Raw genomic sequence first — 13062 nt, 5'->3', positions numbered from 1 at the left:
ATATTTTTTATGGACGTATATGCAAATGTCAAAATCCAAAACACTTACTGTCTCAAATATTTTGAATAAGGGAGACTCAACCTGGAATTAAATCTAGCCTTTTCTGCTACTCTGTTTGTTTTTTATCCCTGACTGCTTCATCATCTGTTTGATTTTTATTTGGATATTTAACCTGCCTTGTCCCCTTATGGAGAAGAATAGATAATTTGTAAAAAGCATGTAGTAAAGCAGAACTTCCGTAAACTAGTTTTCTTGTTTGTGCCACCCCTAAATGTATAGTTTTTGAAATATATCATAATATAGAGACAGAAATCTCTTTTGTAAACATCTATCTGTTTCCTTTATTGGCCAAACAGTTTATATTGGGTGGAAATGTATGTAAACCGCCCTGATCTGGGGAAGGCGCGGTATATAAATAAAACTTTTATTATTATTTTATTATTTATTTATTATTAGTATGCAGACCTGGACACAGAGCTGGCTCTAATGCAGCTTTCCCTTGTGGAAGTGGGATGGAAACCTTTTTGTGTTTGGTATCTGGTTTTTAATAGTTAATAGATGAAATTACAAACTAGCCCAAAGCTATCAGATTTGATATGTGACTAGGATTCTTCTAAATGTCTGATTAGCTTGATGGTTATTGTCTGAGTTTTGCAAACTGTGTTGTAGAATTATGTAGATGGGTAAGTGATGTGTAGAGAGGTCCTTGAGAAGCTGGAAGACTTTGCTTTGTGGTTGTGGAGGAGGAGCTTGGAATGGATGACAGTGTTTTCTGTCTAATTTTGTTAAGTGGAACAGGAGTGGGGAGTCTTTTGCCTATAATGGGTTTTTGATCTGTGACAAATAATCCATGAGTCCAGGGTCAAAAGTGGGTGTGGTTTGCAGGACTGTATAGTCCTTGCTTGCTCGCTCTCCCTCCCTCCACCTTATATATGTAGGTGCGCATGCACACACATGGAATGTCACCTTAGTTGTCTCTCAGTGTTTCTCCCTTTGTGTCACCACATTTATACTGGAATCTTTGGCCCTACAAATGTTTTGCACATCAGATCCCAGAAGCCTTAACCAGCATCATCAATGTAAAGGGATTGTGGGAATTTAGATCAAAACATCTGGAGAGCCAAGAGTTTCCTAGCCCTACCATAGAGGGTTCCTCCAAATTTTGATCCTTAAATATTCTGCTTTGCTGTCTGTTTTGGTTGTGGGGTAAGAGTCTTAAAAATGTTTGTTCTTTTCTCACAGGAGAATAGTAAAAAGTTAAAAATGAAGTTTCCACCTAAAATTGCAAACCGAAAGACAAAGTGTAAAACCAATAAGGGAGGGATCACACAGCCCAACATTAATGACAGTTTGGAAATCACCAAACTTGACTCGTCCATCATTTCTGAAGGAAAGATTGCCTCTGTAACACCGCAAATCCAGGCATTCACATTACAGAAAGCAGCAGCAGGTGTGTGGTGTGTTCCTAAGAATTCATTTAAAGTAGTTTAGCTTCTGCTGTCCCCAAAGCTGTTCATGGAGAGTAAGAGAAAAACAAGAAATGAATAGAACACTGCAGTTTGAATCCAGCTAAAATAGATCCTCCTTCTTTGACCCAATTAGAATGATATGCAAAGTCTTAGTACTCTCCGAAGCAAAGAAAAATTTTGAGTGGTGGGGAAATAATCAAAACGCTTCCCCTTCTTGCTATTTTGGCATATATGTAGGGTATTCCAAAGGGTATTTATGAGTAAAATATAATTTGGGTTCAACATGTGAATATGAGCCCAAGTTCCCCTGTTCTGTCCAGTACTCTATCTACTAGTAGCTTCTATTGGCATTACATTTATTGTATAATTAAAAATGAAAAACCTTAGGCATTTTCATTTGGACCTCTCAAGATTATATGCTATTTTTGTAGCCAGTAGGATGCAGACAGTCTAAGGCAGGTACTTTCTTACCTTCCTTTGTTTCTTGTATATTTATTGCATTTTTCTCCTAGAAGGTTTGATGAGCCTTCTTCGTGACATGGGGAAAGGATATTTAGCACTATGTTCGTACAATTGTAAAGAAGCAATTCATATACTGAGTCATTTGCCTTCTCATCACTACAACACGGGCTGGGTACTGTGCCATATTGGAAGAGCTTACTTTGAGCTTGCAGAATATATGCAGGTAAGCATGACATGACATGTTTTTTATTCTTAGTTGTTTATAAGCACTAATATGCTTTATAAATATTGCCCCCCACACTATGTTTTCAGAATCAATTAACAAGTAATAATTTTTATCACTCTTTACCCTTTTTAACAACTCTAAACAGAGGGCACCTTTCAGGCTCATAAGTGCTCTTGGCATTGCTCCATTTGAAAATTTTCTCATGTAACAGTGCACCTCCCCATCCGATACAGACTTGCCCAGCAATGGTGTTCCACTGATCAGTGCCAGGCATGCAACATTTCTGATATGCTACTGTACCCTAGATGTAGTGTTAATCTAGGACATTGGTGTCCAAACTTTTTTGCCCACTTTCCTATTGGATGCTTGGTTGCTCCTTCCACGATTATCGAGTGCTGCTTCCAGGATGATCGGGTGCAAAGGGATCAGTGACTGTGCAGCCAGTCGAGCAGCACTCGATCATCCTGGAAGCAGCACTCGATAATCGTGGAAGGAGCAACCAAGCATCATGTCTCCCCCACAGACCTTTAAGTTCCCCCTTCCCAAACATTGTTTCTTCTGTTAACTCTTAGCTTGTCTGATGAAATAAAACAGGAGCAGCAGTGCAGTTCCACCCAGGTAGCCAAATCCTGGCAAAGCTCACAAAGCTTAAGCAGGGTGTGAAATTTTAAAATTCCTTTTTGCTGCTGCTTCTTCCCTACTGCCATGTGCTCTAACTACTTGCTCCAGTGAGTCAGTCTATCCCAAAATGGCCCTGCTCTTAGCCACAGAAGTGATGCCCAGTTATCTAGCCTCACAAAAGTTTCTCAACTGCCACTACTGGTGAAAGAAGTGGCCAAGGGAATGAGCTCACACAGACAGACAAAGAGCAGAAGACATCAATATGCAAAGCAATCTATGAGGCTGCACTGATCTTGGGCATTGTAGAAAAATTATAATGGTTGCTTACAGTTTCCTGGCAAAGAACTGCCCTGACTTTATGCCTTTTTGGAGTAGACATTATACTCTGGTCAAGCTGAAGTATACCTCCAAGGGAAACAATAAGTATTGTCTTCTCTGGAGTGGTATGGCTGAAACTCTCACACATTTCTGGGGATATGGAAATAAATCTTCACTGTAGTTTTTGAACATTCTTATTGTACTCAAGTGAGGGTTCATTTCTTTGTCTATCTTTCCATGAAAGAGGAAGGCCTTTCCATGGCTGCATCTGCACTGCAGAAATAATCCAAGTTGACACTACTAGTTCAATGCTATGAAATTCTAGAAATTGTAGTTTTGTGAGACATTTAATCTTCTCTGTCAGAGAGCTCTGGTGCCACAACAAACTGCAATTTCCAGAATTCCATAGCATGGCAATTAAAGTGGTGTCAACCTGTATTATTTCTGCAGTGTGGATGCAGGATAAATATATCAATCCAATAGTGCTCAATGCTTCCTCAGCTTCCTTTTACTATTATAATAGTGTAATACTGCATCTGCCTGTATGTAATGTGGGCCTCAAAGAGACAAGCCAAAAGGTCTGTGTTGGGGGTCTGTTGTGTGGATGATGCACGTCCCAAACGCAGCTGGAAGCCATCCTGACACCACTCCAAGGCAAAAGAACCAGGTCAAAAAGGAGTGGACAAAAAATGTTCCTTTTTCCAGCCCGGTACAAAATCGTGGCAGTCCCTTGATTGGGGCTGTGTGAATAGCACTGGATTGGCCACAGCCCACTTTATCAGATCCATCTGTTTGAGGCCATGAACAGGTTGGTCTTCTTAAAATAGATTTTTGATGTCCTTTCATTTCCCACCTTATATACTTGGAGCATTTGTTTTAATTTCTTATGCGTTTTATTTCTTGCTGCAAAAGGATCTACCAATGTGAATTAAGAAATATCAAGGTGTTTTATTTGTTGTAGTAGGCAATGAAACTCTATAAAAGCTGCACCACATTATAAATATGGCTACTTGCTTTAGTGTAAGAAAGAGGGAACTTCCCTATGAGTTGGTAAATGTGTGGGCACAGGTGGGAGTGGTGTTTGGAGTTGGCGTTTGGGATTCAATAGTAGTTTGCAAAACTTGTGCAATCCTGGTCCGTGCAGAAAAGCAACAACAAATGCTTTTTGGGACAGAAGGTCAGTCTTGCATCCTAAATATAAAAATGTTTCAAAGTGCATCAAAGAAATAACATCCCTGGAACAGAAACTAAAATATTGTTGAGAAGCCATATGGATGAACAGTATGTACATACACTGTGCCCCAAACAGATCCTGCAGAATGTTTTGGGTGGTTTTCATCTTTAGTTGCATTTTGTTGAAATGCACTTGTTAATTTTTCTCATAGGCTGAAAGGATATTCTCTGAAGTAAGAAGGATTGAAAACTACAGAGTAGAAGGCATGGAAATCTACTCAACAACACTGTGGCATCTGCAGAAGGATGTGGCTCTTTCAGTTCTTTCAAAAGACTTAACTGATATGGATAAAAATTCACCAGAGGTATTAATTTGATGTAATGGCTGATTCTTCTTCTTTTTAAGCACACATGGCTTCCGTTTCACTTCTTAGATCTAGAATAAGAAACTGGAGGTTAATATTACTTTTTATTGTAATGTCTGGGACATAGCAATAGCAAGTACATTTCTATACTGCTTATCAGTGCACTTAAGCACTCCCTAAGTGGTTTACAATGTGTAAGTTAATTGCTCCCAACAAGCTGTGCACTCATTTTAGTGACCTCAGAAGGATGCCAGGCTGAGTTGACCCTAAGCCCCTGGCTGGCATTGAACTCACAACCTTCTAATTTGTGAGTGAGTGATTGCAGTACAGGCATTTGACCATTGCGCCACCATGGTACTGTCCCATACGTTACTATAATGCCTTTAAAAAAGTAGTGGGGAAATATTGTGGCATGGCACATCTACCAATCTACTTTTCTTTATTTTAGGCATGGTGCGCTGCAGGAAATTGCTTCAGCTTGCAACGAGAACATGACATTGCCATCAAGTTCTTCCAGAGAGCCATTCAAGTTGATCCAAATTATGCTTATGCCTACACTCTCCTAGGGCATGAATTTGTGCTGACGGAGGAACTTGAGAAAGCCTTAGCCTGCTTTAGAAATGCAATTAGAATGAATCCTAGGCACTATAATGCTTGGTAAGACATATTTCTAATTAGTAAATTAGGAATGCAAAAAGCAGGGAATACATCATTCCCCAAAGTATTAGTTAGACTGTCCCCTAATTCATGCTTCAGAAGTCTGTCTACTGTCTTTTCCAAGTCTTCTGTTTTATATCCATCTTCTCTTCCATTTGTCACTTCAGTCCAAGTAACACATTTTTCCAGTGCTATAGGTGCCTTTGAAAATATCTGCAGCATACTGAAGTTTTCATATCACTTTCAGGAACTCATAAGTTTTTGTATGTCACTGCCCCTGTTTATGGTTGCCCCATTCAGTGCATTAAGCAAAGAGTTTAAATGAATGAGATCTGTGATAAATGCAAAGTCCTTCCGTTTTCGTGGGGGATCTGTTCCAGGCCACTCCCTCTGCAAAAATGGATGCCCATACTTATTCAAATCCCATAGGCTTGAATGGAGCGTGCCCCCATGTGTGTGGCAAGGGTGCGCGCGCCATTGCAAACAGCGGAGGTCACCCCTCTCTGTATATTAGAAGGGGCGACTGTACTTTAAAGGAAACATCACTCATCTGTACCAAACAGGACTGAACAATTGTTGCAGGTTCTGCAAAAGTAGTCAGATTAATGCAGACAATGGATTCTTGACATTCTTGTTTTAAAATTGCTAGGTATGGTTTGGGAATGATTTACTACAAACAGGAGAAGTTCAGCCTTGCAGAAATGCATTTCCAGAAAGCACTTCATATCAACCCTCAGAGCTCTGTCTTATTGTGCCACATTGGAGTCGTAAGTAAATTGCACCTCCTTTCTAGTCCTGACCCAAAACGTGGACACTGATAGGTCTAAATATTCAGTAAACTATAACTTCCACTCTTTTTCAGGTTCAGCATGCTCTGAAGAAATCTGAAAAGGCTTTGGATACTCTGAACAAAGCCATTAATATTGACCCCAAGAACCCCCTCTGCAAATTCCATAGAGCCTCAGTATTGTTTGCAAATGAAAAGTACAAGGTGAGTAGTAAGCTACAGAAGCTTTTGCATCTCTTGGGCAGCAGCTCCTTTTTCCTATGAAAAGTAAAGTAGAAAAAGTAGATCCATTGAATGACTATACATATTCTACTGAGTTCACTCAGCTTTGTATCAAGTGAACTTAAATTCTTGTAAATATATTTTGTGAGGGCTTTGGACATATATTCCTTATCTGCTTGTGACAGTAGTTTATCATTAAAGCTGTGCTCAACTAATCAAGAGAGCTTGGCTTATTTAAAGGTTTCCCCCCTCTGTGCAATTTACAGCAAGTGTTCATAGTGACATGTAGGGGACCCTTGGTATCCGCTGGAGTTTAGTTCCAGGTTTCTGCTGCAGCCTCTTTTGAAGGGAGTGCACACGGAGCTCTAAGGACTCCGTGGAGCACAGGTTGGGAACCACTGCTCTAGTGAATAGGACCCAGAGCAATGGATTCAAGCTGCAGGAAAAGAGATTCCACTTAAACATTAGACAGAACTTTCTGACAGTAAGAGCTGTTTTACAGTGGAAGAGACTGCCTTGGAGAGTGGTGGAGTCTCCTTCTTTGGAGATTTTTAAACAGAGGTTGGATGGCCATATGTTGGGGATGCTTTAATTGTGAGTTCCTGCTTGTGCGGGGGGGGGGGGTTAGACTAGATGGCCCTTGAGGTCTCTTCCAACACTATGATTTTATGAATCCCATGGATTCCAAAATCTATGGATTCTAAATTCCCATTAAAAGCAGTGGGATAGTAACATGGTGTCCCTTACAAAAAAAAATGGAATGTTTATTTAAAAAAATATATTTTCATGCCGTGGGTGGTCAAATCCATGGATAAGGAGGACAGACTGTATTATTCACCATTTATATGCAGAGAAACTAAATTAAAAAATATCCTTAATGCTTATTTTCAAAAATATATCAAGAACAGTGGAAGAATAGTTTAGCCTTTAGCTTACATCTTGCCATTAACTCAGCTAACTAAATACTGTACCTGAAACTTTTCTAGCTGTTTGTGGGACTAGCTTCTTTCTTGCAACTATTTCAGCTCCCTTCTTCTGCCTGCTGTCTATCTGTATTTTTTGAACTTTTTATATACCAATTTCCTTGAGTGGAACGAAGGAGTCTAATTAATACAATATCTCTGTACTTCCTACTTCTTTATTTATCTTTATTTATGCACAGTAGAGCATAACCTTTGTATTGCTTAGTATTTCTGATTCAAAGTCATAATATTGGGTATCTGTATTTCTGAAACAACTAGCTAAAATTGGAAATGTGAAAAAAGGTCATTTTATTGTATCAAAGAAATAAACTTTAATATACATATTTACAATATATGGCTCCTTGGACCTAATCAAAAATACTCATTGATATTTTTCCCCTTCTTTTAGTATGCTTTACAAGAACTTGAAGAACTGAAGCAGATTGTACCCAAAGAGTCTCTTGTTTACTTCTTGATAGGAAAGGTAACAGCAGCAATCTTCTAAGCAGTAGCTGCTAACATGGTTTTCTTGCATTTTCTCACTTACGGAAAAACACAGATTGTGTGTGTGTGTGGGGGGGGGGGGTAACAGGATGGGTTTAGTACACAGAGCTGTACTCACTGAGTGTATTATACCTGACTTCAGCAGTTCTGCCTACCAAAGCAAGTCCGGTAAATAGTCTATCTCACTCCCAGTTTGAAGCTGCAGAGGAAGGCAGGGATCATCTTTGCAATTGCAGGGCAGTCTCTTGCTATTTTCCAGTTCTGGAGTCCAGAGAAAAAGGCTGGGTTGTTTTGACAATTTTATGACCTACCTGCCCAGAATGTTGTGACAAAGCAGGCCAAAGAGGCAAGGGTGCTCCTCTTGCCCCCAGTGGAACAGGATGCATTGCTTTGGTGACTTACTTGTGTACCACTGCATGAACAAGAAGGGAAAGGGCTGTCTGTGCAGGAGGGCTTGCTGAGTAGCTGGGCTGACTGTTGCATTTGGCCCATGTATATGTAGGTAAAAAGTTCTCATCCAAGCTGTGAATAACTTTTAAAGCTAAAGTTAAGTGCCTGCATTTTAATGACACCCAGAAACAGATTGCAACTGCTACACAAGAATCAGTTATTTTATTTATTTAAATAATAAAGTTTCTGACTCCCAGCTCCTCATCTCACTGACCAATACTGCATCTGTATGGTGACATAATTGTAGTTTCTGAAGTAGTTTCAACCTTGAGATTACTAAAGCATAGATAATTACAGTTTACTGTAGTCTGTAGTCAGCACGTAACTTGTTTGTGGCATGGAGGCCAGTTTAGCCTTAAACAACAAGTCTGAATCTAAGAGCACCCCAAACTGATTTCTTTAGGGGGAGTGAAGTCCCAACCATAAGAGACTGAATGCCACTAGCCAGGATAGATGAAAGGCCAAAGAGATGTTTGCTTTTCAACTGGCAAGCAAGATTTAAAAAAAAAAAATCAAGGCAAGCCTTTGGAAATTCCTTATGAAGAAAATAATTTTAACTGAATAGGTGCTTTATTAATTTATTTTTATTGATGTGTTTTTCAGTTGTGTTTTAAATCTATAATGCTCTTATTTCTTTAGTGTGTTTGTGTGGAGAGAGAGACAGCGTGATGTAGTAGTTTTGAGTATTAGACTAGGATTTAGGGAGACCTAGGTTCAAATCCCCATTCAGCCATGGAAACCTACTGGGTGATCTTGAGTAAATCACACTCTCAGCCTCAGTGGCAATCTTGTTTTGAATAAATCTTGACAAGAAAACCCTATGATAAGACCATCTTAAGTCAGACTTGATTTGAAGGCATATAACAACAACAGCAATGATATTTTGGGGAGGGGGGAAGCCATTCTCTCAGTGCAAGCACCTTCACAGGCACATCTAGTGAGAACACAGGAAAGTGTCTTTTTTGCTGGTTGCTCCCAGGCTTTGAACTCTGAAGAGGCTAGAATGGCTCCCTCTTTGTTCTCCATCTGTTGTCAGGCAAAAACTTTTTTGTTCCTACAGATTTCTGGGAACTTGCTTCAAGCACCTTTGCTACTGATTTTTATCTTTTTGCCTTTTAATTGGTTTCTTTCAAGTAACATGACTACTATTCTATAGATGGTTTAGTCACATTTTAACTGTAACTTGTGTGGGTCTTTATCTTGTATCTGTCTTTATCTCAATTTGACTTAGTTTTCCCACTTTTGAGGAAAAGGCACGATATGAAATAAATTAAGATGATGATGATGATGATGATGATGATGATGATGATGATGATGATGATGATGATGATGATGATGATGATGATGATGATATAGTATATATACTGTATTTATGTGTGCCACTTTGGGTTGAATGTTGCTAGTTTGAGCCACATTTTTTGGAGAAAGGTGGGATATAAATCATATTAATAAAACCACTTACACAGAATTCTGAATATTCATATCCAGCAGAAGCAAGCAAGTTATACTGCAAAAAAACATAATTAACATAATGTTACATGTACACTTGACACTGTTATTGATTGCTTTGGGTTCTTGGTTTTTTTTAACTAGGTTTATAAAAAGCTGGGACAGACCCATCTTGCACTGATGAACTTTTCCTGGGCAATGGACTTGGATCCCAAGGGAGCCAACAACCAGATCAAAGAGGCAATTGATAAACGGTACCTACCTGATGATGAAGAGCCTGTAACCCAAGAGGAGCAGATCAGTGAATGTTGTCCATATGAGTCAGGTAGGTATTCATTTCTGGAGGCAAATGGGAAGGTTCTTTTAGGATAACATGAAAATATTATAATTATAGTACTCCTGGATATCAGTGCGGCTGCTAATATGTGTAGCATGTTGTTTAGTTTTTCTTTCAGGGAATAGCATGGATTTTTTTTTTGCTTGCTCGCATGCTTAGAAATCATTACTTCAGAAAAATTAGTGAGCCTTTCCAGCTGTAGTCTTAACCAAAAAGAGGAGGGTCACTATTCAAGGAGAGAATGCTGACATTCTTTTATACTTCCCCAGCCCATAGCAGACATTAGTTCAATGACATGCCTTACCCCTTCTGTCCTTACCATTCTCTTTTCTGCCACTGTTATTGAAAACAAATCTACAGAAACGATGTATTAATGAAAACAATATCTTAGACAGGAATCTCAGCTTTTGTTTGCTGAAAAAGCCTAACCAGAGTTTAAGATGAGCCAAGCAAATGTTGGATCACTACCAGAATTGGCATGGCATGTCGAATTTCAATGTCATAAAAACATCCTCTCAATATTCATATAGTTCTTCTCCCACATCAGTAAGCAACTAATGCTATAGAAGTCCTGAACTGCTACCCGGATGCATTGATAGTTTGGTTGTGGGAAAATTGAGACTCAATCCAGATAAGATGGAACTAAGAACAGCACTTTGGGAGTGTGGGTGCAGCCTGCTCTGAATGTAGTAGTATTGAAATGCTTTCTGGAGGATCAGATTTGTAGTTGCTGGACAATTTTCTGAATAGGACATGCTCTTTAAGAGTGAGAATACCTAAACATAGTTGTTGCCAGCCTATTCTGGTAGGATCAGTGCAGGTTATAATGGTATCTGCTTATGGTGCATTGAGAGGAGAACTGGATGGTACTCTTGAGCCTTTCAAGGAGTTGGAATTTTAGCAAAGAAAAAAATTGAGTAATATTTGTTGTGTGTAGTTATTATGTATGATATTCAAGAAACTGGATTGGAGCAAATTAGCATCATGTTATTAAGTTTCCATGGTAGAATGGTTTGCCAGAGTAAAACATTGCATGTAGACTTCATTAAATGTATATATATTATGTAGATTTATTCATTTTTGATGCACATTTCCTCCTAAAGTTGGCACAGATGAGTCCCAGGCCAGCAGCATGACCGATGCAGACGACACGCAACTCCATGCAGTAGAAAGTGATGAATTTTAACCATGAAAGGTGGATTCCAAACCTGGAGGTGTGACTGACTGATACTACTGGATTCTTCCCTTCTCTTCCTGCCACAGAGGCAGCATCGCTCTAATGCTCTACCAACACCCCATGCACATCATTCATCAGAATATAATTGACACAGAATTAATGGCAGTACATTTGGGGTCATTCTTTGAGTCTGAATCTTTGTTTTCATCTTTGTAAACACGATTCTTTGAGGAGGAAAGACTTTTTTTTAAAACCTCCCTTTCATTGGCAAACTTATCATGGAAGAAAGATTTGCAATGCAGGAGCTGGGAGATGTAAGGAAGGAGCTGATGAAGCAATGTGTTGCTCTTTCCCAGAAATGTGTCTTAGTTTTGGATCTTTTCTCTGCAGAAAGCAGAGAGCTGAATTTCTCCATTTTCACATCCTTCAGAGACAGTTGTGGACGTACAGAGTTGGAATGTGTAAAAGACATTTCTGAATACCATTAGAGTGTAACTTAAATGTCAGAGAATGTAAATGACCTTAAAAACAGCTGTTTCTCCTGTGAACAAATCCATTACAGAATATATAAATCCCACTTGACCCTGTTTCTAAATTTGTCAACTTGCCAGGATAGAGACTTCCATAGAATACTTTAGTATTCCTACCAGGAGTTAACTTCATCAAATTGAGTTCCAAAGCAATCAGTTGCTGGTATTCATAAACAAGTCGGTGATGTATTCCTGGCTGCTTGTCAGGTGCTCTTGCAAATGCATCTGACACTTGAAATTCTTATTGCAGTTGTAAACTCCTTGAGAAAATAAGTGTATAGATCTGCAGTGTTGAAAGGATCCAATGAAATAAGTCCCCAATAACAGAGATTGCCAAGAAGACAATGGAAGCCTTAATCCAATCAAAACCTTACAATGGTGGGGCATCCCACACCTGTTTGCGGCAGTACCCCCTCCAAAATTATTTTGTAAAGTGTTGTCTGAAAGAACAGATGCAAAAAAAAAAAAATTGTATTTATCTGTCTCTTTTTTTGTTTTGTTTTGTTTTGTTTTGTTTTTTTTAATCCTGTAAGTTTGAGTACTTCCTCTATGACGTCTTGTAGGAATTTAGACCCCAGGAGGCTATTTCTGTGAGGAAGGATGCTAGGCTGTGTTAAAGAAGCCAAAATCTTCCTCCTTTGTAGCTCTCCTGCAACAAAGGTTGGTTGGCCTTTGTGCAGTGACCATCAAGAAAGTGTATGATAACCTTACAGTTTTAAAGAGCAAATTATGCACAATAAAATGGTTTAAATTTCACAAAACATGTATTGTGATTAATCTCCACATCTCCTAACTACTTCAGAATAAATTTTAGAGGACCTATCATATACAGTAATATGTCAGATGAATTGATTCAATAAACGATTGATTCTTGGCCCTCAGATTTGCAAAACCTCAGCAGGGCTGTTGATGGCCAGGGCTACTGGAGGTCTCTCATTCATAGGGTCACCATAATTTTAAGCTAACTTCACAGCAAGTAACAAAATAACGTGTAAAAATAATGCCAGTGAGAGGCAGTGTGGTAAAGTAGTCTGAGTGTTGGACTGGGACTCCTGAAGATCGGGATTCAAATCCCTGCTCACCCATGAAAACCAACTGGATAATGTTGGGCAAGTCAACAAAAAAATAGTTGGATGCTCCCTAGGGCCTCTCAGAATGAATTTAATGCATGCCATATAACCTGTATGTTAGACTGTCCCATGTATCTCCTCCAAACATGGGGAAAATTCAAGCAGATGCTTATGCATAATGCAGTAACAAACGGAAAACTGGTTTTATTTATATAGTCAAAATTGTTTAAAATGTAATTTTCCAAACACTGTTCATCAAAATCTATCAAATTATAAGCCATAT

At 39.0% G+C, this 13062-nt stretch overlaps 1 protein-coding gene across 2 annotated transcripts in view; it reads left to right on the top strand.

The window, feature by feature from the left end:
- The window catches only part of CDC27 (cell division cycle 27), a 33163-nt gene extending 20698 nt beyond the window's left edge, over positions 1-12465 (top strand). Inside the window, exons 11-19 of one of the 2 annotated variants that reach the window (XM_042475791.1) lie at positions 1243-1450; positions 1985-2154; positions 4482-4634; positions 5083-5291; positions 5941-6058; positions 6154-6282; positions 7672-7746; positions 9810-9990; positions 11106-12465. In XM_042475791.1, the coding sequence (XP_042331725.1) occupies positions 1243-1450; positions 1985-2154; positions 4482-4634; positions 5083-5291; positions 5941-6058; positions 6154-6282; positions 7672-7746; positions 9810-9990; positions 11106-11188 (1326 nt within the window). In that variant the 3' untranslated portion in view covers positions 11189-12465. Of the gene's footprint in view, positions 1-1242; positions 1451-1981; positions 2155-4481; positions 4635-5082; positions 5292-5940; positions 6059-6153; positions 6283-7671; positions 7747-9809; positions 9991-11105 lie in introns of both variants that reach the window. The other variant, XM_042475790.1, reaches the window with a different exon arrangement.
- Positions 12466-13062: the final 597 nt, after the last annotated feature.

This window comes from Sceloporus undulatus, chromosome 6 (genome assembly GCF_019175285.1).
Source record: "Sceloporus undulatus isolate JIND9_A2432 ecotype Alabama chromosome 6, SceUnd_v1.1, whole genome shotgun sequence".
NCBI classification, from domain to species: domain Eukaryota; kingdom Metazoa; phylum Chordata; class Lepidosauria; order Squamata; family Phrynosomatidae; genus Sceloporus; species Sceloporus undulatus.
This window is presented reverse-complemented; position numbering and strand designations above follow the sequence as displayed.